Source organism: Buteo buteo, chromosome 1 (genome assembly GCF_964188355.1).
Source record: "Buteo buteo chromosome 1, bButBut1.hap1.1, whole genome shotgun sequence".
Classification (NCBI taxonomy): domain Eukaryota; kingdom Metazoa; phylum Chordata; class Aves; order Accipitriformes; family Accipitridae; genus Buteo; species Buteo buteo.
Genome location: NC_134171.1, coordinates 7853441 through 7879651, shown reverse-complemented (window position 1 = coordinate 7879651; position 26211 = coordinate 7853441). Strand labels below are relative to the sequence as shown.

The following is a 26211-nucleotide window of genomic DNA, read 5'->3' as shown; positions in this document are numbered from 1 at the left end:
AGTGACAGAAAAAAATTGACAGGAATGTAGATTAGAGTGTACTTTCATATATGAAAAGTTTAAACAAAAAAAACAGGTATTTGACTAAGATGCTCTGATGTTGGAGCCTGAAGAATGACATTTATAGTTGTGGGGGGGTGGTGGTTTTTTTTGTTTTGTTGGTTTGTTTGTTTGTTTTTAATCTTACAGAACACTAGAAAACAACATTCTGAAGTGGCACTCCTTTCAAGAGAGACCCTTATAAAAGAGTTAATTATTTTACATTTAAATACAAAGCAGCTTTCTAATTTTATATAATCAAGAAATGGAAAACAATTTTTATTAACATGTTTTACATTTACAATCTTTTATTAGCTAATCAACATCAACATGCAAAAATAAGCGCTAAATACAAACCTCTACAATATGGTTTTGTTTAAACTACAATGGTTTAATTCTTCTGAAAAGTCATAAGGATGTGTTCTGTAGTTGTTAAAATTGAACTATTAGTTTCAGTAATGAATACTATTTAGACCCTAAAATTATGTAATCATCCTGCAAGGCATCTTCAGAAACTTCGCCCAACACTTAAGAATACCAGCTCATTTTCATGTGAGTACATTCTCAAAGCAAGAAATAAGGCAGTAGCACTAATGATTTCATATTGAACCCTATGCACATAACTAATAACTTTAGAAGGACTTTAACACTATGGTAGACTGGAAAAAGAACATTTAAACAAGCATTGGATTTTGCCTGAAATGTTCTCAGTTCCTCTTGATACTTATGCAACCTCCTTAAAATATTTGGGTTTGGAAAAAGACTTCATACTCCTTCAAACCAGTCCCTAGTTGATCCTCCAGAGAAGCCAGTCTTGTGTCAAAGACACCAATATCTTCCCATGGAAATAAGTTACATAGTTCACTTTCAGGATTACTTCACGAGAGGATCATAAAGAAGGCAAAGAGGAGATTAAAGGAGAACATATTGGTAGTACTGAAATCTTTGATAACAAAAGGGTCTTGGACAATTGTGAAAAAGAGGGAAGAAAAATGGATTTAATTTCAAATCTGTTGTAACTTTTCCCCCAGTGCAAGTGTCCATCTTTAAAGAAAGTTATCCTTTAGAAGATGAAAGTACTTTTGAGAAGAGTCCAATTTTTGACCTTATGTTACAAAACCTTAACAATCAAAATTTGTTTTTTTTTTGTTTTTATTCAAGTACAAACTTAAGTCATAATTCCCCTCTTTTTTTTTTTTTTTTTTTTTAAAGAGTGTTTATTGTTGCTCATTGATCTTTGGTCGCAAGAAACAATAATGCCACCGACAGGTCTGATCCCCAAGGTGGCAGGTTTTGCTTCTTTGCCACACATTAAGGCCCCCCCCTTTACAGGGTATGCCAATATACACTGTGTCAAAATTCCAGCGGCACTTCATCATGTGTTTTATGGACCTACATGATGTAGACTTTCTCAGCTTGTGAGAAGTTGAAGACTTCTTTGGTTCTTGGGCAAATTACTTTGTCATCTTGACGAATAGAAAGCAGAGACTGAAAAAGAATGAAATCAAAAGATAATATTCACAATAGTAACCCAAAGCATTATTTAACTGTTCAGCAAATAACTTTTTTTTTTTAATAAAAAAAGATATTATAGTCTGAGGTCAAAATTTCTTTGCTCACAGAAGTTACTTATTTTACATTTTCACTCTCCAGAGGGAAAGATTTCTAATGCCATTTGATTTCTTGTTATAAATTCATATATTCGATCAGACATTAGCTTCGTTGAAGACCAATTTAATCACATAAATATACAGTCCTTTAGAAATTACTGCCAGAAGTTACTTTTCTTCTGTTAATATAGAAGATACTTCTAGCTTTCCAACTGAGTTTATAAGCTGTTATTTTGATATAGAAAGTTATTATAACCACTGCTATTTTAGACTTCAGTAAGTCACCGATTTCAACACTTACATTGTATCCATAGACATATCCATTTGGTAACATCATAGGAGGATTATTTTCGTTCATTACATCCCCCGAAATCTTGCAGACTAGTCGGGAGTTGGCACAATGTGCCATAGGCAGAGGCTGAGCCAGCTTGTTCAGGGATTTGCTACACACAGGGCAGTCTGGGTTTTTTGAGCTCCCATCCTCTTTATAACACTGTCTGTTTAACAGCAAGGTAAGGAACAACCACCACAGAATGCAAAACCAATTAGTTAATGACATACACTGGAAAAAAAGATAGTAAACTGTGCAAATATAGCCTAGCTTATTAGAATATACAAGACCATTTAATTCAAGTTTAAACGTGTACATACAAGAATCAAGCACTTCTTTTGTTTCAAGGAACAAGAGTGAGCAACACCTGTCTGGCACCCTCTACAGGTAAAGTTTCTGATGTAGAACACTTTAGTAGTGCCAGTCATTCTCTAATACACCATAGTGTGTAGCAAATCCAACTAAGTTTCAAAGGATGCAGGATATATTTGAATATTCACATAAAATCAGACAGGGTAAATTTGTGTGTAAGTGCTTAAAAAAAAAAATAATTCTCACCCAGCTCACTAACTTTTGCAGATATATTCACTAACATAAGACACATGGAAAGACAGGCTAGTATGTAAAGACAATGTAGATTTCACCTTAAAATTTTTTTCTTTTTTTTTTTACCATAATGCCATTTATTATAATTGCCCCTTAATTTAACAGAGAGACCCATTCATACTCCATTTAAACAACGCAGGAGCAAAAATATTCAAGTGTCACATTTCCTCTTTGAGCTCTGAAAAGCAGCCATAGAACAAAAAAAAAAAAAACCACCCCACAATGCTTTTTTGCACTCGACAGTAGTATCTGCGTTAAAGGATACGGTGTTTTTATAGCTGAAAGGCCTGCCTGGAGTGTTATAGTAAAAACAGAATTGTTTCCCAGCTGATGTAGTCTGTAGTTATCATATCTAAACTGTTGGATCAGCATTCTCCATCGAGCAGGGTCCAAGAGATCCTGTTAAAAACCAACACAACTATAAGTTGTTTTCAATCTAATTGTCCCCAGGGGGGGAAAAGCCTGGGAGTGGTAAATTCTGCAAAACTCACTAGACTGAATCCATCACAACATAAAAGTATACATGTTAATGCATAGTATGAATGTACTTGTTTAGAGAGTACCTTTTAACACTACTTTACTAGAAATATGATTTAAATCAAGTATTACTTAAAATAGCTGGCATAACAATATTCAGTCTCCCTCTGCCATCTACCAAATGTTCTAATTAAGGTATGTAAATCCTGGTAAGGCTATTTCTTGCATTTAGTTTTCTAGAACACCAGCCTACTTATGAAGCAACATTAGTATTGTGGAATGTTTACTCTATAGCCTCTGAACCATTTAACATCGAGAAGTCAGAACTGTTTTTTACCTCAAGTCAGGCTAATTCTGCTGATAACTCTTTGTTTACAGAATTTTGTAAAAAGGTTTTAATTTGAAGAATTGGCACAACCCCAGATTAGAGAAAGCTTAGGTAAGCTATGCATTTAAGGACAAAGTTCTTTAATGTATATTTTAATGCTGTGTGTTACCTAAAAAACAGGGGACAGTAGTTAAAGTAGGGGTGTTTTTTTCGTGGAGGCAAGAACTAAACCCACAGGTCAAGGATATAGTGAACCCTAAAAATAATGCTGTGAAAGAGTCACATAAGAAGCAAAGACCCTTTGAAAATATACCTGTTACCTATACAGCCAAAGACCTAATCCTGTCTTCTGCCAGTACCCCTTTTCCTTTGTCTCCATAACCTGCATTTGGGTCATGAGAAGTGACAATGTTTAGTTACCTTAGAAATAAGTTCATATTATCAACTGTGCATGCTACACTTTGAGGCAACTAGGAGAAACAATAACATATTTTAATATATTGTTGAGTTTATAGAACAGGCATTTAAAGAAAATCAAAGACTTAGTGACAGACAATACACTGAGTAGCAGCATCCAATTCAAAACGTTATACCAAAATTACTAGGCAGTGATTTTACGATGACATAGACACTAGTCTTTATGCTCTGTTCCCTGTTCATTCAAGTCAAGACAATGGAGATGGGACTGCAGCATTACTTTTTGTTGTAGCCTGTATCCTGGAATTCCCCCACCCCAAGAAGATCAGACTGGCCTGAAAACTTTTATCCAAATGATTTAATGGTACCATAGCACATTTTTCTTTTTTAGTGTTCTATGAATAAATTTTTCATCATTATCCTAAAATTACATGTTAACAAAACTATGTTTCAGATATACTTGGGTAATACCTTGTAGAACTATAAGAGGCCAACATTTAAGGATGTGCTAAACTGGATTTGGCAGCAGTTGTTTGAGTAAGTGCAGAATTATTTCTCCATCTCTTCTCTCTAACTAAAGACTAACTACTTGTACATAACGCACTTCTCCCCACTGTTCAACTAGTAAATCTTAGCTGAGATTATGAAGTTGCACGTCTCCATGAACACAGACAAAATGAGTGTTGGATAGGAGACAGGATCAACAGAGTTTTAATAGCTCCCATTAAACTGGGAACATCTTTGGATGAAGGAGGGAAGAGATGCAGCTCACGAACCAGTCCTGGTGTGTTTTTCTGACAAGCCTTTAGAAAGTGGAATTACACAGAAGCTGAAAAAGGGCACAAGTGTAAGTGATGGATTTCAAGAGATTCAAAAAAGCCACCAGGAATACTAAGACGAGAGAAAAAAGGAAAAAGTCTTGCAGCAGAAACAGCTGGATCAACTGTGGGCCTATGGTTGAAGAGAAACAGCATGAAAGAAAGAATTCGTATGAGGAAAAGACAGAAAGATTCAGAGGAAAATACACAGGTAAGGAAAGAATCCTGGACACCAGCAATATTTGTCTGACTTGTAAATGCTCCAAACCAGCAAGCAGAACTGAGGCAGAGAACCCATACAGATCGGGGCAAAAGTAAATACATACATGTATCTTGCCTTAACTAAACCAAAACGCACCGTTTCTGCCACCAGACTGCATGTCTGTTTTCTCTATCACCTGCCCCATCTAAGGCCAGAATGTTTCCAGAGTTCCAGGATGAAACTTTTGTTCTAGCATTAAGACAATTCTTGAGAAGACTGAACAGAGACAGCCTACGTCAGATCCATAATAAAGAGATACACTACTGCTCTATGATTAAGGGCCTAGGTGACGGGACACAAAGTAGCAGCTTACAAAGCATCCAGTTGGAATAATTCCAGCCACAGCACACAAGCTTGTTCAAAGGATATCAAAAAAGAAAATAGTTTGTTTTGCCACATTAAATATGTTTTCCTTAAAGTCCTAAAAGATAGGACAACAAGCTGGAGAAAGTTCTATTAATTGGTTATAGAAGATGCTTCTTCCCTTGTATTAATAAAAATCAATTGAGGAGAGATATTATGATCTGGCAAACTTTCTCACAGATTTAAAAGTAATTTTACTTTAAGCCATTTTAAGAAGCCATTTATGCACAGAACTCTTGGTCAACATATTAAAGGTATCTCCAAACAAGTGTGCACTCTATGATTCTGTTTATCTAGATAATTATTAGAGGACCCAAAACATAACTTCAATAAACTAGAATGTTTTAAGTCAGATCCATAGAAAGTAGTAGGGAATTTGTTCCAACTGTATGGTTGTACATGAAACAATACTAGCTTTTCTCCTTGCTCTCCCTCATTGAAACATTCTGTCCAAACTAGCCCTTAGAACAAAATGAAGGATTTTTATTTCCTGCCTATTTCTTTCTAACTACTAAGACAATGATAAGCTCTGTCTTACACCCAGTCTTCTAACACATCTATCATTTATGCTCTTAACTCACATCAGAAGTAGAATCCAAAGTACCAGGATCCCTTCTAGGACTCCAGGATTAGCAAAGAAATTCACATTAATTCTGTGGTTTGTTTGTTCGGGGGTGGTGGTGTTTGTCTTGTTAAACCATTGATTTTATTATCAACTGTTTAAAAAACATGTTTATATACTGGCATTGCCACAGTTGGCTTGGCATTTCACATGATTCTTGTCTTGCTTTGCCAGCTCAACTCTTGTCTACCTTCTGCCTCCCATGCCAAGTAAAAAAAAAAAAAAAAAAAAAAAAAAAAAGAAAAGAATTAGCACATGACCACAGAACAAACTCAAAATCAGTAGAAACAGTACCTACCTATGAATTTTACTTGATTCAAATTTAGATGTAGATATTACCACTAATATCTACATTGATTTGTATAATCCAAATAAATGAACACTTACTTTTAAGCATCAAAAATAATGCTTTCAGATCATTCAAATCATCTTTCCTTTCTTCATCCCAACCACCGCAAGAACAGTAATTTGAGAAGCAGAATTAAGGCCTGCTGCTAGTCTATTAAGGCCACAGCCTAGAATGTTGAACAAAACTATCTTCTTTTTTTTCCCTTTGTACTTCCCCATCTTCTGTCTGTTGCTGTATATTTGCATATCATGCTTCCGGTCCTGCAGATCTTTAGTGCTGGGTTTGTGGCAAGCCCAGCTCAGTGTGAATCTGCCTATTACTGTTAAGATCCAACTGCAACAATACAAATACTACCTGGATTAACGTACAGGCAAGGACTGGTTATTAAAATTAAGGGCTATTATAAACATGGATTTTATAAAGTAAAATTAGAACAACATTTGATCTTCAGATTATCAATGCATTTTCTTGTAAGGAAAAAGAACTGCAACATGTATTTTATTATTCTGCTGTACCACTGCATTTCAAACAGAACGTTACCTTATAGGGGGAGATATGCGTGTCTGAAGGAAAGGCCAACATTCCCATCACTTGTCGAACCTCATCCAGCTGGCTTCCCTCAGCCTGACTGAAATGCTTTCTTGCATGTCTGAAATACAGAATTTATACCTTTATAAGTTAGATAGCCTTGTTTCTAAATCAAATTTACATAATTATGTTAGAGTTCTGCTCTCAATACATGAACTCCAAAAGGTGATGCATTCAAAGGGCTTGAAAAAATACATCCTGAAAATGTGAATGCAAGAATGACTAATTAGCAATTTTACACCGTAATTTCTTAGGAACCAGAACTTCTTACTGTAGCATGAAGTCTCACCTCACCTACATCTAGAATAACAGATCCATGATCATTAGAAGAAATGTCTCTGCTTACGGAAACTAAATGCATCAGACTCCTTTGGCATACACTCACAAGACAAATGCAGTCTGATCATCAGCTATTCCAAACCATTAAACATCAAGAGTGTTCAAATACCTACCTTGTTTATACTGATATTTGAGAGGATGTTTACTTTTGAATAAATGTTTCAGGTTGGTTTTTTTTGTATAGGCTAGAAGGCAATATCACTTTCTGTGCAGACTACAAGAAACTGCAGAATAATGTAGTAGAAAACACCTTGTTAAGTGCAAGTGGTTTTGCCAGGGAAGTAAAAAAATTAAGTAGAACTTCAGTACAAGTTTTTGTACTTTAATGCATACTGATTATAAGAGATACACACAAGGCTGAAAACTTGGATGTTTGAAAGAAGTGACAGAATTACCAGAAACGTAAGTAAAAATAGAAACTTTAATATTTTTTAGGAAATTAATACTAAGAAACCAGAGAATTATTATCAGATTATAAGGAAATGCAACTACTTTAAAACCCGGTATGAAAGCCTCCACTACCTAGTCTTTCCAAGATCATAAATTTTCAAGTAAGAATTTAGGTGTGCAGGAAAACCCTCCAGTCTTTGAACTGGATGATTAGTTCCGCATTTCTGCTAAAAGCTCCTGTTTTCAGTGGTGCACAGATGTTGCATTGTAGACCGAGTACAGAATCAGCCCTATATTGAATTTCTGACATCGTGTAAGTGTAGAAAAAAGTCTTCCCTATGCCGTATTTTCTCCATGGTTTGTATTATGGGTAAGGTAGCAAGTCATCTCCGAAGTACTCTGGTAAGTGTTTGCTCTTTTTAACTTTTAAAGAGTCTTGGTAAAATCTAGTTAAAGTTACATATTACTTTTAAGAAGATACAGTATTTTCCAATTGCCTATTTAATGGGTTGAATTAAAAAAAAAACAAACCAAAACACCAACAAAAACCCCTAGATAATTCCATCCCCCCCCCCTTCCCCCCCAATTCTGTGTTCCACTAACTACACTTAGGTCATCAATATCATGAGAACAGTCTCTTTAGCAGTGTTTCAGTACTCCTACTTCCTCTCCCACCCAAACCAGGAAGCAATGGAAGTTATGTAGGACAGACTGTTTCTACACAACTTCCTATACTGGGTGAGCAATTCAGGAATGTAAATATTGTTCCCCAGGTGATTACTGTTATGAGAGCAGAAGTACAAAACCCATGACCTGAGAGAAGACTAGGCAGCCTGGACATACTGGAAGAAAGCTAAAAAAAAGTACTAATGCAGAGCCACAGATGAAAGCAACAGCTATTTAAAAGAAAGCTTAGGCAAAGCAAAAAATTGAGACCTACTAGTTAAGCTAAATTACTGTGTGTGCATGCATAAAGGAGAAGAGAAAAAAAATCCTCTTAAAAGAACTGATCACTGTGCACTTCGTGTTCTGTGATGTTAAAACAGAAGTGGTACTTCAGTTTTGCCCCAGCCTCGTTAGTATTGTGGTCCTACTCCTCATCAGGCCTTGACAATTTGCTCTTACAGACAGCATTTCAACAATACACGCCTCTTGCTTAGAGGAAGACCCTGAGCTGCAACAGGCAAATACTGGCCACGCTTACTGTATGTGTTCAAGAAGAGCTAGAATTAACACTTCAGTTTGTGTATGTACGATATATAACTGCTGTGTGTGCACTAGCCATTCTAAGGAGAAGTGCTCAGCAATCCAACACTTCCATCATTTGCAAGTACTGAACGTGCTGGGATGTGGTGGCCATTCTGGGTTCAGCTAGAAGGAATTAGGTTTTCTAAAGTGACCTTCTGTTAGTCTTCATCTCCTGACTGTCCCTTCTGCCTGTGCCCCTTAAGAAAACAAGAAAGTCTTCCCACAAAGCCTGCCATGCTAATGTCTGAACTTCATCCTCTGAGTGTCAACACAGAGAAATTAAATTGAAGCAAGATCTCCTTTAAAAGAGAAGCAAATTAGTTAAGTCGTAGCACTCTAAAGTCTTTTTTAGATTGGGAAGCAAGAAACAGTACTATGTCAGTACTCAATGCACAACATTTAAATGACATCTTATTTGCCTTCATGCCATTATTCACCCTTTCCCTTTTCTTTCAGTTATTTCCATCTCTTTGTGCAAACGTTATGCTCTTGGAGGTATATATGAACCTCACAATGCTTATTTGCAACGTTTTTACCACCATTAGCACACACTAGTCAGTATAGCTACAGCAGAGGGCTAAATCTTTTTTTTTTTTTTTTTAATTTTTTTTTTTTTTTAATCATGACTAGTGGACCACCACTGAAACTATTAACTAAATTCTTGTGACAGATCAGAGTAATAGGTAGAAAATTTTGGTTTTTCAAATCCCAGAACAATTCTGTAAACTCTGTGGGGACCAAGTCCATCATCTTTCGTTTGCAATAGCTGTTCCTCTAGCCCACACAGGTACAGCAGATATACTGTACTTGACAAATCCATGAATGAAAGGATATTTATGAAGACTTGAAGATTTACATTTTGCTGTCTACTAAGGGTACATTAAGTTGTTAAAAAAAGTATAAGCTATACAGTGTGTATGCGGATTATCTACATATGCCTGAATATAAGAATGCACATATTTATCAGGAAGTAGTAATAACTGAATACAAACATAAGGTGTTATCAAGAAAGGACTTGTTCTTTCTGCTCAGTCTTTCTGACCAATGCCTGAATGCCTTTATCTCAGAGACCATGATGACTACTAGCAAAATTTATACTCAAAGTGCTCAAAAATTTTATTATTATTTTTCTATGACTGTTCAACCCCATCCCCTCCCTACCCTGTAATAAAAATAAAGGAACAAACTGTGTTTATTCACCCTTATAGCAGAGAAGTTTACTAAAATGAATAGACTGTGACCACTTTCTCCTAACTGCCATCATCAGCTATTTTTATTTACTCCTTTTGTCCTTTATATCCCAAGAACAAGAAGCGCACAGAGTGTTTTGTTAAGCTTTTAGCTAAGAAATCTGTATCTCTAGCATCCCACAACAGCAAAGTAGCAGAATGCTCAGATTTCCCAGAATGAAATTAGTGAGAGCCCCAAAAGTGTGAAATTAGTGTCATCAGTCATTGTTACTGTAATGGTATGAGCTTCAAAAAAAAACCAACCTAAAGAGACTGTGGGAGTTAAAGGCCAATGATACTAGGCAAAAAACTTTGTGATGTACTTAAAAGATTTACTCTTTGTATTCAAGAAAGTTTTTGTACATTCTTGAAACTTACACTTTCAAAACTACTCTGATAAGCTACCTTCAAGAAAGGTCCATTTGTACTCATAGTCTAAAAAGCTACAGAAATTCAAACACTTACTTAATAAGATGTATAATTTTAAAGCTCACATCAATTTTAACCTAAAAGCAATATGTCACTTTAGAGGTTCTCAGCAGGCAGTAAGCAAAGCTTTCAAACTTATTTAAACACCAGCTGCGTTTCAACAAAATGTCAGTTCTCCGAGTTCCACTCATACAGGAAACTACTTGGTAAACAGCCTCTTTCTCTGCTTTCTAATGGATGCCTGACCTATTTATTGCACCACGGACACAATACTGAAAGAATCCTGCTGCAGGCACTTAACAGAGGCAAGCTAATAAAAACACAAGTTGCAATGGTTTGCTAGAAGCAATGAGATTTATGCTACACCTTCCCAAAATATATTTCCTTATTCATTACATGTTTATTTTGAAGCAAAGTAGAATGAAATGGTGAAAACTAATATTTTTAAGCCACATTATTTAAGGACGGCATTGAGATGTTGAACTCCGAATATACAAAATTATCAAAAGTCACCCAGTTAAAAAGGAGTGAATTAAGATATAGAAGGACTTCTGTAGCTCCTTTCCATTTTACAAGAAGTTATGAAGTTAAAACAGCATTGTTATGACTGGCAAGTTATAATTGCTGAGTATAAAATATATGTCAACCCTGAATTTCAATCAGTATATGGAATATACACACTTCATCCCTAACAACATTCAGTGTGGATGCCTATTTGCAGTGTAGATAGGAGCTGTAAGTTTTAAACCTCAGAGGCTATGAGAGTACATGTTATTCCATGCCAAGAGTGCTGGGTCCTTTTGAGGCTTGACAGCTTGCAAATTTTACCAGTTCTGGTGTGGAAAAGGGATCAGAGGGAAACAAATATCCAGTAACAACAATAAAATACAGAATGACCTTATCTACTTTGTCCCAGTTCTCAGCCCATCTCCTTCTTTCAGCTCTACGCCTGCCCTCTGTTTTCCAAGCTACATAAGGAAGCTGCTGCTCAAATAAAATAGTTTTTAGAGCATGGACTACTCATTGTTAAGATGCATGACTGTACATTTGGCAAAGAAGCACACTAAGCAGACAATAAAGCTAAAGTCACAAAGGCACAGTATTCGTTGGATATAAAGAACACCATGGGCTTCTGAAAACAGATAATGTAGTTGAGTCTCTTTCATCCTTTACGTAAGTACCTGACAATTCCTTAGGATTTGAGAACTCTATTAAAGGATAAGTGCATATATGTAAATGCTAGCATGTAGGTTGGGGTTTTTTGTGTGTTTTTTTTTTTTTTAATTATTAACATTAAAATTAGCTAGAGCTTATCAGATTGTACATTTGCATTGGCTGGGGCCAACACAACAATGATCTAGGTGTAAGTAGGGCAAAGTAGGAATGGTATGAGTTAGCTCAAAGCAAGCAACACATTTGAATGAAGTTAGAAATAACAACTGCAAATAACTAAAACTTAAGGTGAGTAACTTTGGGGGTGGTGTTAGTATTACACTGGCCTCTCCACATACTTGTACTACCTTTTATTTTACTCTTGTTTTTAACCAAGTCTTCCTCATCCATTCTACTCAAGAAAAGTTACATGGTTTTCCCTGCAGGAGAATTTCTACATCTAAAACTTGGGAATGCGCTAGAATGCTTTCAGTCTGTGCTTATGTTATTTTGTGTGTTTTCTATAGCTCTGTGCTCCTCTGACCAAAAAGCAGCTTTGCCACAAACACAAGCCTCCTGCTGATTTTAATTTCTGGAGCAGCTAGTATGGTTTTAAAGGCAGTATGACTTGCAACTTCCTTAACATAAAACTTGTCAGAAATGTTAAGTGGCAACAGTGTTATCACCAGAATGTATCAGCAAAGCTTCAAGTCTGGCCATAAATGTTGTCATCTCTCCCTAAGGTTTAAATATTCTTAGAGAACAGAGCCTGCTGTGAGCTGCTCTCTCCCTCGTCCATGCGTAAGCTTCAGTTGCTCTGCCACCTGTATCATACTTTGTGGTGCTGGCAAGATCACTGCTTATCAGAATTATCAACGCATTTTATAGTCCCAGTATTGAAATTCCACTCATTTCAGCCAAACTGGTTTACTGTGTTATCCTGGAACCTTAAATATGCGTTATCCAACAACTTAAATCAAATCGGGACCACTAACTAAAAAATGTAAATTGCTTCATGTGCTGGTATTATAAGTATTGCCAGAAAGACTGTCTTGTGGTTGAAGTCAGGCAGTGATTAGGTTTGACTGTATTTCTGTTACTGATTCACACCACCTTGGGCAGTGTTACTTTCTTCTCAAAGTAGTCCCCACTGAACTAGTTCAAAAGAGATCAAAATGGATATTGAGTTGGTTTCTTCATCTGGGGCCAGGGGAAAGGAGTGGGGGTAACACCACATAGCTTATTCTCACATACATGGCAATACAAAACTCCTAATTATGCATTCAATAGAAAAGGTGAACGTGGCCTAAAGCATAACTTGTAAAACAAAAAGCTTAACGAAGATAGTAAAGCAGAAGAGAATTCAGTAAAAATTGACACGTTAAGCTTTAGATAGGTGTTTCATTAACCTTTTAGTACTTTTTGTGATTAAAACTCCAATAAATTCCTATGAGAAGCTAGCTGTACCTCTTGAAAATTAGTTAAGGGTAAATATGTCCACTACATTATATGCCACCAGAAAATACAACTGTTTTATAAAACAGATTAATTTTCTAAACCTTGATTTTGAAGAGTAAGAAGATGCAGAATTTCAGTGACAACATTAAGTTTTTAAAAAGGTGCATCTGTGGAATGATGCCTTGCCTTTAAAAAAAAAATTAAACCCCAGCTTAAATCCGAAGACTGATCACAACACTAGCAAGATCCTTTACAACAGTGAGGCATCTGGGTGTTGCAATAATAGTCACATGTTTCTAATGGAGCATAATACCAGCTTATTAAGAAAATTGTTTGGTAAGCATCCTAATTTCATACCTCACAGCATCCAGTCTCTTGTTCTGTCGAATGAGTTCAATGAACTCCTGAATCCTTAGGCTGAACTCCAGACAGCTCTGAGATTAAAGACAAGACAAGGTCTTAGTTGGTGCCAAAACTGCACTGCACAGTATGTTAAGGACTATGTATGCACATCAAAAAAAAAAGAGTGTTAATAACATGCAACCTTGTTTGCTTGCTTTTAGGCATTCATGCAAAAAAAAGTTGAAATGCTGACTTTATGGACAAGACATCAACACAGAATTCCCTAAAAGCAAACAAAAACCTCCTCTTCTTGCCTCCTTCAAAACTTCATTATTTAGCAGAGATGAACTTTTCCCTAATGACTGAAAGCATTGTTACCTGAGATGCATTGAGAGTAACAGGTGGTTTCTTTGTGCTTTCTTACAATCTAAAGTAGTCAATTCAACAGAAGTTTGGGGCTATGTGATAATTTAGACAAAAGAGGTCTACCCAGAAGACTGCAAGGAAGAAACAAGTCTTTGAACACTATTTTGAAAGTCTTCAGTATTAACAAAAAACAGCACAGAGTTCAAGTTGCTGCAATCCCCTCCCTCCCTCCCTCCCTTTCTTCAAACTTCTATCCCACTCTTTTTGTCAAACATCTAAAAGCCATGCTGGAAACAACTCTCAAACAAGAAAACCAAGTGGCATTTACCTGTTTTTGGAAAAAGGTAAAATTTGAAGCCTAATGAAGTTGACAGTGTCCCTTTAAATCAAATTCCATCACCAGTTCACACAATCTATAAAAAAACTTTGAATATGTGGAATTAAAAAGAAAAAGATTCTCCCCCCATAAAAGAACAAGTCACTATGCTTCTTTACAGGGACACAGTCAACTGTTTTATTACCTTAACGATTACCTTATGAATAAAAACCCGAAGCCCTCTGAATCTTGAAAAGAACTGTATTCCTTGAGTTACCCTGTTCCTTTGGAAAATGTGGTTTGTTTTTTTTTTTTTCCCTTCCCCATGCTTCTAATGAATAGTTGCCTTTTGTTTATTGTCCATCAGCACAGTAATATCAAAATTCCTCAGTGACTTCAGTAGGAATTTGAGCAACTCCAAATTTGTATCAGTTAACTGCCTGGGGTGACTAATGCATACATTGCAACAATTGCTTATTTTAAGATTTAAAATAAGCCATTTCAACATAAAAATGATGCATTCTGTCATATGTTAAAATATACTCATTTAAGGAATAGCAAATAAATTATTTTCCAACTATGCATTTTTCTGTACTCAAGCCCATGTTTAGCAGAGAATAAAAATTTCTCCTCTACTTTATTTGAAAATTTCAAATAGGACTATTTTGCACAAACCCCTCAGATTTTTAGCTAAGTTCGTTTCTACTAAAAAATTGATCAAGCTTTTTAACTGTTAATGATACTAAATCCTAGGGCTTAATATTTCATGAAAATGTTTCAACAGCAAAAAACCCACATCCCAAAACAATCTTCAGAGTTTCTGTTTTGTTTTTATGATTCTCCAAGTAAGCTGCAAGCCAATGGCTGTATGGGTTCTGCGGACAAGTGTAATTAGAAGAAAAGAGTCCTAGAGAATCAGATGATGCATACATTTCAACTTTGTGTATCTCCACACAATTCCACAGTAGCTATTCATAAGAGTTTAGATAGCTCATATCTGCAAAGACTACAGGGCTATGTGCTTTCCTGGGCCAACATCCAGTTTAATTTTTAGGTTAGGCTTGCATTAAATTAAGGTGGTGGCTGGGATTTTAGAACATTAACACTGATGAGTAGCTAAGCAACCAGAAACAGAAGAAATGTTTGTGTTTCAAAAAGAAGCATAGTGATTTCTCTTCTTCCAACTCTGATCTCTCACAGCTTTAGCTTTGTTTTTTGTGTTTTAGGGTTTTTTTTGTGTGTTGTTTTTTTTTAAAGAAAAAAAGAAAAAAAAAAGAGTAGGGCTTGCAGAAATAGATTTTTTTTGTTGTTGTTTTCCAAAAAAAGGGATGGGGAAGATTTTTCCTTATTTATTGTTTGTTGAAGATTGGTGATGAAAGAGTAAGACGTTCAGATTTTATTTCTTATATTACTTAGCATATTAAGATTACGCAGGGGGGATTTTTTAGCAGTATAATTATGCAACAGTGTTTACATACCAATTCTGGTTTTCCTTTAATGGTTTCCATAACAAGATCATCATTTTCTTTAGAGTAATCACTGGCCGATTTACTTTTGCGTCCCATCTTCGGTTCATTCTCATTTTGGCGCCCCTGAGTGACAGAGAACGTCACTCTTTGCTTATCATTAAGTGCACTCAAACATTTTTGGTTAAAGAAAGCGCTTAGTTTAAAAAATAAGACACAAACATCTTTGAGGGAGGCAGGGATTTTGGTTAATATCAGTTAAAAACAGATTTCTGCAAGCCCTATAAAAGATTACAGCATGTTTTGAAATGCAAAATTTAAGAGACAAGGAAATTTAAACCAAGTGCATAGGAACAAGTATACAGCATGTTCAGGTCATGGTATTCAATAGCTAGAAAAAGACTTACTGTGTTTATTACTTGATTAGACTCAGCTTTTATTTAAAAAAAAATTTCAACAGTAGCTTCTCACAGAAAGTTAGTTCTTTGCTCAAGTTTTACTATATACAACAATTTAAAAATGCTAAGGCAAAAATCTGTATGTAATTTCTCTCAGTGTTAAGTCTGAGGACATAGGTTTACCAATTAATCTCACTCTTAAGATATCTTCATATATAAACTGAGTTATATTCTCAGCAGGATGCAAAGAGTTATAAATGTAAGTTCACATGCATGAAAACACTACATACTTCTACATTTAGATGCCTGTAAATCACACTAAAACCAACTGAATATTATTATTCTATTTGAGTGTAATTTGTTGAGACAACACTTGCATCTATAAGATGACCTATCACTCAGTTCCAGGTTTGGCATTTGTGTCAGCTAGTTTAGCTTCAACTACCTATGCCTTCTTAAAAGAAGAGTTTTGTACTTACTGTCCTTACTTTTATACAAGGCCTCATTCAAGGCCTGTAATTTAAACCAAATTGACCACAACAAATATCCAAGTAGTTTAGAAAACCAAAAATTAAGGAAAACATGACCACGTTACATTTTCATACCTTCATTTTTCTGAGCCTGGATTTGTTATCATGACACCAAGCCAAACAAGTCATAGTCTCTTGTCTTTCCAATGACTCTTCCACTTCTTTAGCAGTCAAAAACATCTCAATATTTACCAAGTCCTTCAAAAACAAACAGGAAAACAGGTCTTGTTAAATTTTACTGATATTTTACACAGCAATCCATTCTTCAACAGAGCTGGACTAGAGAGAAAAAAAAGGCTCTAGAACAGAGATCTTTGGTTTTTAGGATAGCACTTAACAAAAAGACATTACAGTATATTTTAAAGACTGCATTTCCATGCACTGAGATATTCTGATAGTGAGATAGTGACAATATTTTTCTGAGTCTACTTATACAACAGAACTAGGGAAAAAGAAAAAGAGTAAAGATTAAACCTAGGAGCTTTGCCCAGGAAGTGACAAGATCCCATGATCACTTCAGTGCAGTTCACACTTCTAGGAGTATTTAGTTTCCTTACAGCTTGGCCTACTACATCAATTGGACCATGAGAATGCCATAACATTTGCTAAAAGTAAGGCAGAAGATAATCTAAATCTACTTCACCTAGCCATCTGTAACTATTGAGTTTTAAGCAAAGTCCTACAATGGTCCAAGGTCTCCAATACGTTTTCTCTCACTTGCTTAAAGTTGTAAGATCCAGACCTTCAATTGCTTACAATACTTCTTTCTACAACATCCAACACTGAGGTGATAAAACAAATATCTATAATACTATAATTATAATACTATATTAAAAACAGTTAGGCAACAGGAGAGTTGCAAGATTCCTCAAGTGCTTATTACAAACAGATGTTTTCGAAGAAAAAGCAGCAATCTACTATCAAATTTGCCTGGGGCAAACCTGTAATACACCTATGCTACTTTGTAATTACCAGCAACTTCACACATTCATACCAACCAAGGCAAACGGGACTGAATACAATTTAAGAACTAGTAGGGTATCAAATAATTTCTTTTCTTCCATGTATTTCTGCTGAAAAAAAAAAGGCTTGGGTAGATGTTCCCAAATGATATAAACTGGATCCATTTTGAACTGGCAGCACCAGAAGTTGTTTCAGAGCTGCATAAATACATTATGCTGTGATAGTTCATACCTTGTTGAAGAAAATACACTGTGGGAAACCATAATTCACTACACAAACAGAAATCCAGTACTAACGTATTTGAACAGTATGCACTCTAATTTTGAACAAGTTCATTTTTATGTAGACTTCACAGCAAAATGCTGAAAATTATACAACTGAAATGCTGAATATCACAAATATTACAGTAGCTCTAGTGAACAAAACCACTCTGAGAAATAGACGGCATTTTCAGCTGTTAGAACCACTGAATATACTTAGTCTTAGAATTTATACCTCCCCAAGACAAAGATAAAAAATAGAAGTAGCATCAGGCATATCACATTCACATCTTGCATTGCATTGGCCAATTTTTCCTTATAAATACAAGTCTAATACTATTGGAAAAATGGACCAGATCATGTTAGGTTTGTCAGAATGCTTATTTACAAAAATGCAAACAGGCCACATGTATTTCTAAAGTGCAGCACAAGTTGCAGCTTTTACTAAAGCTTTCTCTCATGACTGGAACACAAGCTTAAAACCAAAATATTAAGGATAGTTGACAGGCAACTACATTTTATAGATTGTATAAACACAGCAACAAAACCATTGTACCATCAAAAGAATAAAGGGCCTCATGCAGCTCTAGTGGTATCAAATCCAGGTAAATCAGACTGAGGTCACAGCTAAAGCAGTTACAAGTTTATAGAACCAAATTAAGATTGGACTTTGACTCCTGCCATCCCCTTAAGGATAAAAAAAATAATGTATTTTATCAACATGTTGGCAAATGGACTGAAAGAATTTCAACCTATTCCACAAATGGAATTTATTTACTTATTTTTTAAGTTTTCCTACAAGAACATGAGAGTAATCTTCCTTTTCGGTAGTCCGAAGTTTTTCTGATGATATTCTCAAGTGGAAAGAACAACTGCATTATTGCCCTTTGTGTGATAACATGACCACAAAAAACCTCTTGCCCATGTAACTCATTTGTATAAGTAATTTGACATGTAATGCAACCACATTCATTATCTTGCTTGCATATTTTTCCTCATTGCTGCTGAATGGAAAGACCATTCAATTTGAGTTAAAAATAATAACATCTCCATATATCTCCTTAAGCTTATTTGAGCTATGCGCCCTCTTAATGAACAGCATTTGCTTTTACACCAGATTAAAACAAAAGCATTTTCTTCTACATTAAAAAAAGGACTAGATATGCTAGGCAGACAACAAATCACTGGTTTCAACTCATTTGTTAGCTTTTTATACTTTAAGCCTCATCACAAAAAAAAAAATTTTCTAAAGCAGCATAAGGGCAGCATTTGTTTAAAGTCATTGAGCTGGTGAGAGAATCCCAACTATATGCATTTCTCAATCAGCTGTTAGTATAGCAACCCTCAACTATGAGCAAAAAGATTGTAGTAGCTGCAGAGGCAGACAAAACTCTTAAATAAAAAGAGAATTCCTACGTTCCTTTTGCAAATTTAAAATAAAAAAGGTTCTATTTGGTACAGAAATGCTAATTAGATTTGTGGTTGCCAAAAGAAGTCAAAGCTTGGCAGCCGTCTCTATTAAATAGACAGTATGTATCCAGAAAACAGAGAACATTTTTAATTAAAAGAGTTTCTTTCAGAACTAACAATCACATTTAAATTGCACCAATAAATAGGATTTTCTTCTCTGCTGACTAGATAGAAAGTAAGGGAACAATATAAAAAAAGCATTAAGAAATCCATCTGTAGGGAAAGAAATAGCTTTTGCATTTGATAAAAAGTAGTTAGAAGTCATAATCATGCAGATTGATAGAAGAAAAATACTAAGACACAATTAGGCAATAAATCTTTAAAAATCCCACACATGCTCATGTCACCCAAGTTTTCTTAATCTGATCATGCTTTCCTGTCTTCCTTTTTTGGTGGTGCCTACTCTTGATGGCTCTCCATGGTATATTTCATTAGCTAGGACTAACAAAATAGAAGGAAGAAGTATCAGAGGATTATTTGGCTTTATCAAAACCAGCACACCTCTTCTATACAGGCCAGTACTGGGGAAGTACTTGTCTGCCACATTGTGTATGGATGGGAACCGGTTAACCGCGTTGGCAGTTGTAACAAGTATCTCATGTCCGTCAGAAAAATCCCCATAAGACCCCAATCCTGAATAGTCTTCTGAAGGCTTTCTGCAATTCAGAGTTGCATAGGCTGTAGACGATACAGAAGCATTGTCTTTCTCAGTTCCCAAATCAGCATTAAGATTTAGCATGCTATTACAAAAGAAGTATCTTATATAATTTGTTTGCACATAAAATTGAGTGAAAGTAAATATGCAGTTTTAGAGAAATATTGCCACCAGTTTTGCAGGTAGAGAAAAAGATGAAGCAAGAAATCTGTTGCCACACACCCCCCTCCAACTGACACAGCATTCAGCATCACACCAAACGATTTCTGACTTGTATATAAATTAAAAAGCAATTCTAAAGTCTTTAATTACCATCTTTTGCAACACTGCAAGGTCTTCCTTCATTTTACAATTTCAGTCTTCACATTGTAAAAGTGATTGCAATACTTTAGTTTCAGTGCTGTAGAAGTATAGGCGAAGCCTGCACACAGATTATTTCAGTATTGTTATCAAAACATAACTCTTCGCCCAGACTTTCCAGCCTCCTGTGCATCACCATGATAATTTTGCCTAAATTACCTTGCCTTAACTTGCTTACAAATGCAGAATACCTGACATTGGGTAGGAAGACTGATTAACATCAAACTTTCATTTAGTTAGGCTTCTATAGTTGTACTGTAAAATAGTTTCAAATGGCTCAAGGAGAAGAATTCTATCTGTAAGTATTACTAACAACTATCCAAACACTAGAGAGGGGGAACACAACATAAGCATTCTCCTTCCTTCCAGTACAAGCAAGAAAGTACTACCTAGATTCTATCATTTCCGCTTAAAAAACTATTGGACTAAAGTGAACTAACCTTCCTTTCTATTTAGCAGTCACTAACCAGGTATCAGAAGGATAGCTATTAAAGCACTGGATGAACTTTATCATAAAAAGACTATTTTGTTCCATTACAACAGTGCAAACTTTAGAGAAAAACATGTATTATTAGAGAAAACTGCACATGAAGGCTGAAGACACTTAAGTGAAATCAGAAAGACTTACATAAACAAAGAATACATCTATCCATCACTCTGTGCTCTGCCTGATTTACATATAAATAGCTTTTAAAATATCACCACTTCTTTTTAAGCTGCAAGTGCCTCCAGGGAGGGAGGCTACCAACCCTATGATTCTGCACAGAACTACAATTATTAAGATATAAAATACTATGGAGAACAAGGATTCCTTTATGATCATTATTGCTACATATGTACTCCTGGCCAACATAAAAGCTATATCCCTGTATGGCATTTCCATTTTCTGAGATGGGTTCTTATTAAGAACATCCCAAGCATGTATATGCACATCCCCTCCTTTGAACAGCTTTTGGACTTTCTGGTCAGCGTGAGCAGGAGTTGACAGGGGCCAAATTCTCTGGGGAACTCTCTCCTTGCCAGGTTGCTCTCCTTAGCAGTGTCTCGTTTTCAGGAGACTCCAGCACCTGCCCTCGCTGGAGGGAAAGGTTGCAGCAAACACATACTGTTGTCAGATACCAAGGAGTCAACACTAGAAAGATCTGCTGAAGTTTTTCTCCACAGAGGGGCCATTCAGAATATACCTTACATCAGCTATAAGACAAACCTGCAGGAAGACACACTCCATGAGTTCTAGAAGTCATGGAATAACTGCTTTGTAATGAAAACTGATCACTACTTTAAACAGTAATTTCAGACACCAAAACTAAGAAGAAAACAAAAATGGGCCCAGAATTTCATAAATTCACATGGTTGTGCTACAGAAAGGAAAAATGATTCACAAAAATACAGTGAAGGTTATATGAAGAATAGCAGCTGTGAAATAATGAGAAAGTGCATATAAAGGTAGTAGGGTAATTTGGTTTTAACTAGTGGATTATTATAGCTTCGCATGAATTTGAAATTAAAACACACCTATGTCTATTACAAAGCTGTGAAACAAGTGAGAAATTGGCAGCTATATATCAAAGTGTGGACTACCTTTAATTTAAAGCCAAAGTTTAAGGTCATGCACTATTAAGAGAATTCAGTAGTGAATTGGGAAAAAAGCAGTAGTGGTTCCACATATTTACAGGATCTAAGCAAATAGAAAAAAAAGCAGAGTCTTGCTAAAAATAGTGAATGCCTATCAAACTTGTTTGCCTTTCTTCTTTGGTAGGACTTGTGCAACTACTGATAATAGGCTCAAGTATTTGCACAGAATTCCAAAAGACCTCAAGCAAACTTTATTCACTTCACTACAAACTAACTGAATCTCAGTAGTCAAATAAAGATATCAAAGTTCAACAACAGTAACTCCACCCAAGAGTTCTGTTTTAGTCACATAGTAGAAGTGACCTCTTCAAACATGGCAATTTAAGAGTGCCCCTAGGATGCGTTTAGAAAGCCCTGACTTTATTTAGAAAACAGCACATACACAGAGCCTTCATCCAACTTTTTTTGTTTTAAAAGTGAAACATCTTTACATTGTAACGACACCTCAAGCAAACTAAAATTTTTTGCTTGTTACAATCATTCATTGGTTTCACAGTCATAACTAAAATAGCAATATGCAGATTAGTATGAGAGGTAGAGTTTCTGTTTCACAGCAGGTAAAAAATTTGAACTTCACTACAAATGGTTTTTGAAGACTCAGTAATGATTTTGTCTCTTTAATATGTAAGACAGTGTTTTGATTTGTCCATTCTCAAATATAAAACTTAAACTCCTCAATATACAGTTTCAGATCTAGACCGGTGACTCTAAATTCACCAATGAAACTGCTCATACATTTCAGCACCAGACACAACAAAATAGCAATTTGCATCTGATCCTATATAAAAAATGGCTTAAAAAGAACAAAAGCATCATTTCTCTAGCAGCAATATAGATTTAGCTCAACATTTATGTAGTATTCATGTGAGGGTTTTAATTTATGTAACATATTTTAAAATTTGGAGCAGTCAAGTCAAGTCATTCCTCTCCATTGGTCTCCACGCTGCACACGAGTTGAAGTACTTCTATTTTATGACATCTCCAGCCACAAGTATGGAAAGCTGTCAGAAGGAATGTATGATAAAATCCCCTATAATTCACATGAACATTTATGTATTAAAATAAAACCCAGAATATTTCACATACAAACTGTGAATCTTTAACAAGGCTCAAAACCAAATAGAAACGAATACTAAAACATGCAGTACTTGGTATTTTCAAATCCCCCGTGAGCTATCCTCAAAACAAGGTAATTCATCAAAACAGAAAAGTTAGGCTTTAGACAAGGTAAAAAAAAAAACCAACTTGATTCAGGTGGAAAAAGATAGCGTTTTGTAGAAAAGAAAGCTTCCTTTGTGAAAAAAAAACAACAGTCATAAAATAAGCTATTTGTTGTATAAAATAGGTGATTCATAATATCATAAGATGCTGTTTCTGTATTTTTTTGAACATGCAAATTGTTTATTTTTAATTGCTTACTAGCATCAATACAAAATTGAAAATAGGCCAGTATGCCTCAAGCTATCAGTGGCTTGTTACCAAGAGTATGTACCAATGACAGTTTTAATAAGATTGACTACCTATCTGTACATATTACATGCATAAGAGCACTACCTTCATATTAAAAAAGGCTTTGCCGATGCACTTTAGCATCCAGTAGTATCGTAAGCATTCATTTAAACTACTTGTACATGAAATACAATAAACACTTAGACCACTAAAACAACAACATCAAAAAAGCCATGTTAAGCTTTCAATGACTACTCACATACTGAACTACATACCCTCAACTTACAACATAACCTTCAATATAATTTAGTTCTATAGAAGTGAAATAGAAATGCAATAATGAACAGTTACAAACAAAAAGGTCAAATTAGTCTTGTATATTAATTTGTTAGAATTTCCTCTGTGATGAATACACAGCAAATCCAGGGATCAGCTAGATGCCATGACTACCATTACACAATTTGGGAAGAAGGTGGACACGAGGAGCTACAAGATAGACAAAAGGACCATCTGGGGAAGAAGAAAGAGGTTAGCATATTTCCACAGTGGGGAAACAGCAAAAAAGACATCAGTTGGCAGGAGCAGGAAGACTGGAACACACCACAGTAACACTGCCTACTTGAAAATATGTGCAGAAAGAAAAAATGAGGTGCAGGTGAAAAGTGGGACAGTGCAATAGGTTTTGATGGCAGTAACATGAATTGAGACCACCACCCAATTCCTCTGCCCCTATACAAGGGGAGGAATAAAAGGCTGCTGGTTAAAATTCCTTCAAAGTCAATGCAGAGTATGTATAAACTGCATTGAGATCAAAGGGAAACAAATTATTAAGAAAACAATGGCATAGGTGATGACAATAGAACAACATCGCAGTTACTGAAGATCAGTTGAAGTGAGGCACAAATTAACATTAAGAGGCCTCCTTACTCTCTGCTCATAAAATAATGTTGTCTGAAGTTCATTAAACTACTATTAAGTGTTATAATGCTACACACATTAACAGGATTACAGAGAAAATAAACAGAGTAATTGACGGAATGTCCTACTCAAAAGCCAGCTGCAGAGCTAGTTGTTAGAAAAAAGCAAAGGCAGACAGCCAAACCACAGATTCATCAGCAGAAGAGCCAGAAAAGTTTTTGTCTACAAAGTAAACACAGTATCCCATGGTGTACAGTCGAGCTTTCATATGATAGCATCTTCCATGTCCTCCATATAGCACAGACCTTTTAATTGTACATGGTTACTTTTGAAAGACCCCAGTAACTTACATTGACTGATTATCTGTCAGAAGATTATTGTCTTTATCTAACATTAGGAGATGCTGGTACTTGGTTTTGGTAGTTGGTTCTAGTGATTAAATCATGTTCTAACCTCATGTCCTGATCTCAAACTTGAATTTTTCTGACTTCTGATTCTGTGCACTGTTTCCTCCCCAAGCCTCTCTGTACTAGATTATAAAGTTCCTCGGGATGTAATTTTTGCTCTCACACCTAGGAAAAGCACCCACCCCCTTACATTTTCCAGTCATCTTCCTCCAAATTTTCTAACAGGTTTCCTAAGGTGTGGTTACCAAAACTACACATATTCTGGTACTGACTGCTCCAGAGCCAAATAAAGAGAAATGTTTAATCCGCCTACTTATGCTCATGCATATAAGCCACTTCGGTAGAGCCTCACAGTTGCAGCTAGCACTTAGGCTGGTTATTAGCAAGCTGTTTTCCCAATGCATCCTTTACTCCTGCCTCAGCAATTTTTGTAGCTCAGCAAATGGCTGCACCTTATCCAGCAGTACATTATACCATGCTAAACGCAGTAATAAATGACTACGCTAGAGTAATGCGACAAAGCCTCTAGAGCTTAAGATGCATCACTGGGCAGGGAAAAAAAAAAAAAGCCTCTGGTCTTAGCTCTACCTTGGCCATTTTCTGTTGTAGCCTCTTCTAGTGGAGGAAAGACAGCTAATCCTTTGCCAGTTAAGCAGGAGCTCTGCAGCTTTTGTCCAAGCAGGATCAGTCTGTATGAGCAAGCTACACGCATTCACAAAAAGCAAACTCCTCTCATCTAGTACAGTAATAAGAGAAAGTGTTAAATGTAAGTAACATTTACACTTTGAAGGAATGTCTGGCAGGAATAGTGTACAATAAGAAAAAATCTCAGAGGCATAACTGAAACTAAACCTCTTCTATATCTAGGCAATCTACAGGTGATAACACCATTCTCCCTTTAGATAAAATTTCAATTCAAGAATCTTTCTTGAATCACTAGCCTTCCCAACTAAGCATTTTGTAATAAATTAGCTCTTATGATACACTATAGGTAACCCATTTTGTCTAAAAGGACTGAAAAAATAAACATTCAACATCACAGCACACTTCATGTTGTTGGCTTTTGAGGTGTCAAATGATTTGTAATGAGAAAGTTTGTTATTCTGCATCAATCTTGACTATTTCACATTTACATAATTCTAATTCCCAAAGATGCTTCAGAGAAACTGCAGATGTAAGGCTGTTCAGGAATTACAGCACTTTGAAATTCAGATGAACACACCCAGACATTCATTATACCAATCTACTGAAAGTTGCCATGCCTATGCTAAGAACAGCCAAAACACATTTAAAGGAGTTTGAGTTGCTCGTCTATAGCCTAGTGCTGTAAGGTAACTGAAAACAGCACAAGTTAACATCCCGGCACCTTTAAATAAGAGCTCCAGTTTAGGAGCTCCTTCACATGTAGCTTTCTCAAACATCTCTAGTGTGGGAACAGCAGCTCATGAGAGGGACACATATAGCTCCAGACAAAAGACACCTTTTGCCATTCAGCCCAAATTTAAAAAGTCAGCTTGTCTATCTTCTGCATGACAGTGAAGCAAAGAATACACTCAAGCATTATGCTGAATATTATTTACCTATTTAAAAACTGAAGTGTTATGAATATAAACTTGTTTTC

The 26211-nt window shown here is 35.8% G+C and overlaps 1 protein-coding gene across 5 annotated transcripts in view; it reads right to left on the bottom strand.

The window, feature by feature from the left end:
• Positions 1–315: 315 nt before the first annotated feature.
• MAEA (macrophage erythroblast attacher, E3 ubiquitin ligase) overlaps positions 316–26211 on the bottom strand; it is a 53962-nt gene continuing 28066 nt past the window's right edge. For 4 of the 5 annotated variants that reach the window (XM_075056460.1, XM_075056619.1, XM_075056294.1 and 1 more), the window contains exons 4-10: positions 16549–16671; positions 15558–15671; positions 13413–13489; positions 6763–6871; positions 2852–2985; positions 1951–2146; positions 316–1527 (exon numbers count right to left, since the gene is read on the bottom strand). In XM_075056460.1, the coding sequence (XP_074912561.1) occupies positions 1432–1527; positions 1951–2146; positions 2852–2985; positions 6763–6871; positions 13413–13489; positions 15558–15671; positions 16549–16671 (849 nt within the window). In that variant the 3' untranslated portion in view covers positions 316–1431. The remainder of the gene's footprint in view (positions 1528–1950; positions 2147–2851; positions 2986–6762; positions 6872–13412; positions 13490–15557; positions 15672–16548; positions 16672–26211) is intronic. The other variant, XM_075056535.1, reaches the window with a different exon arrangement.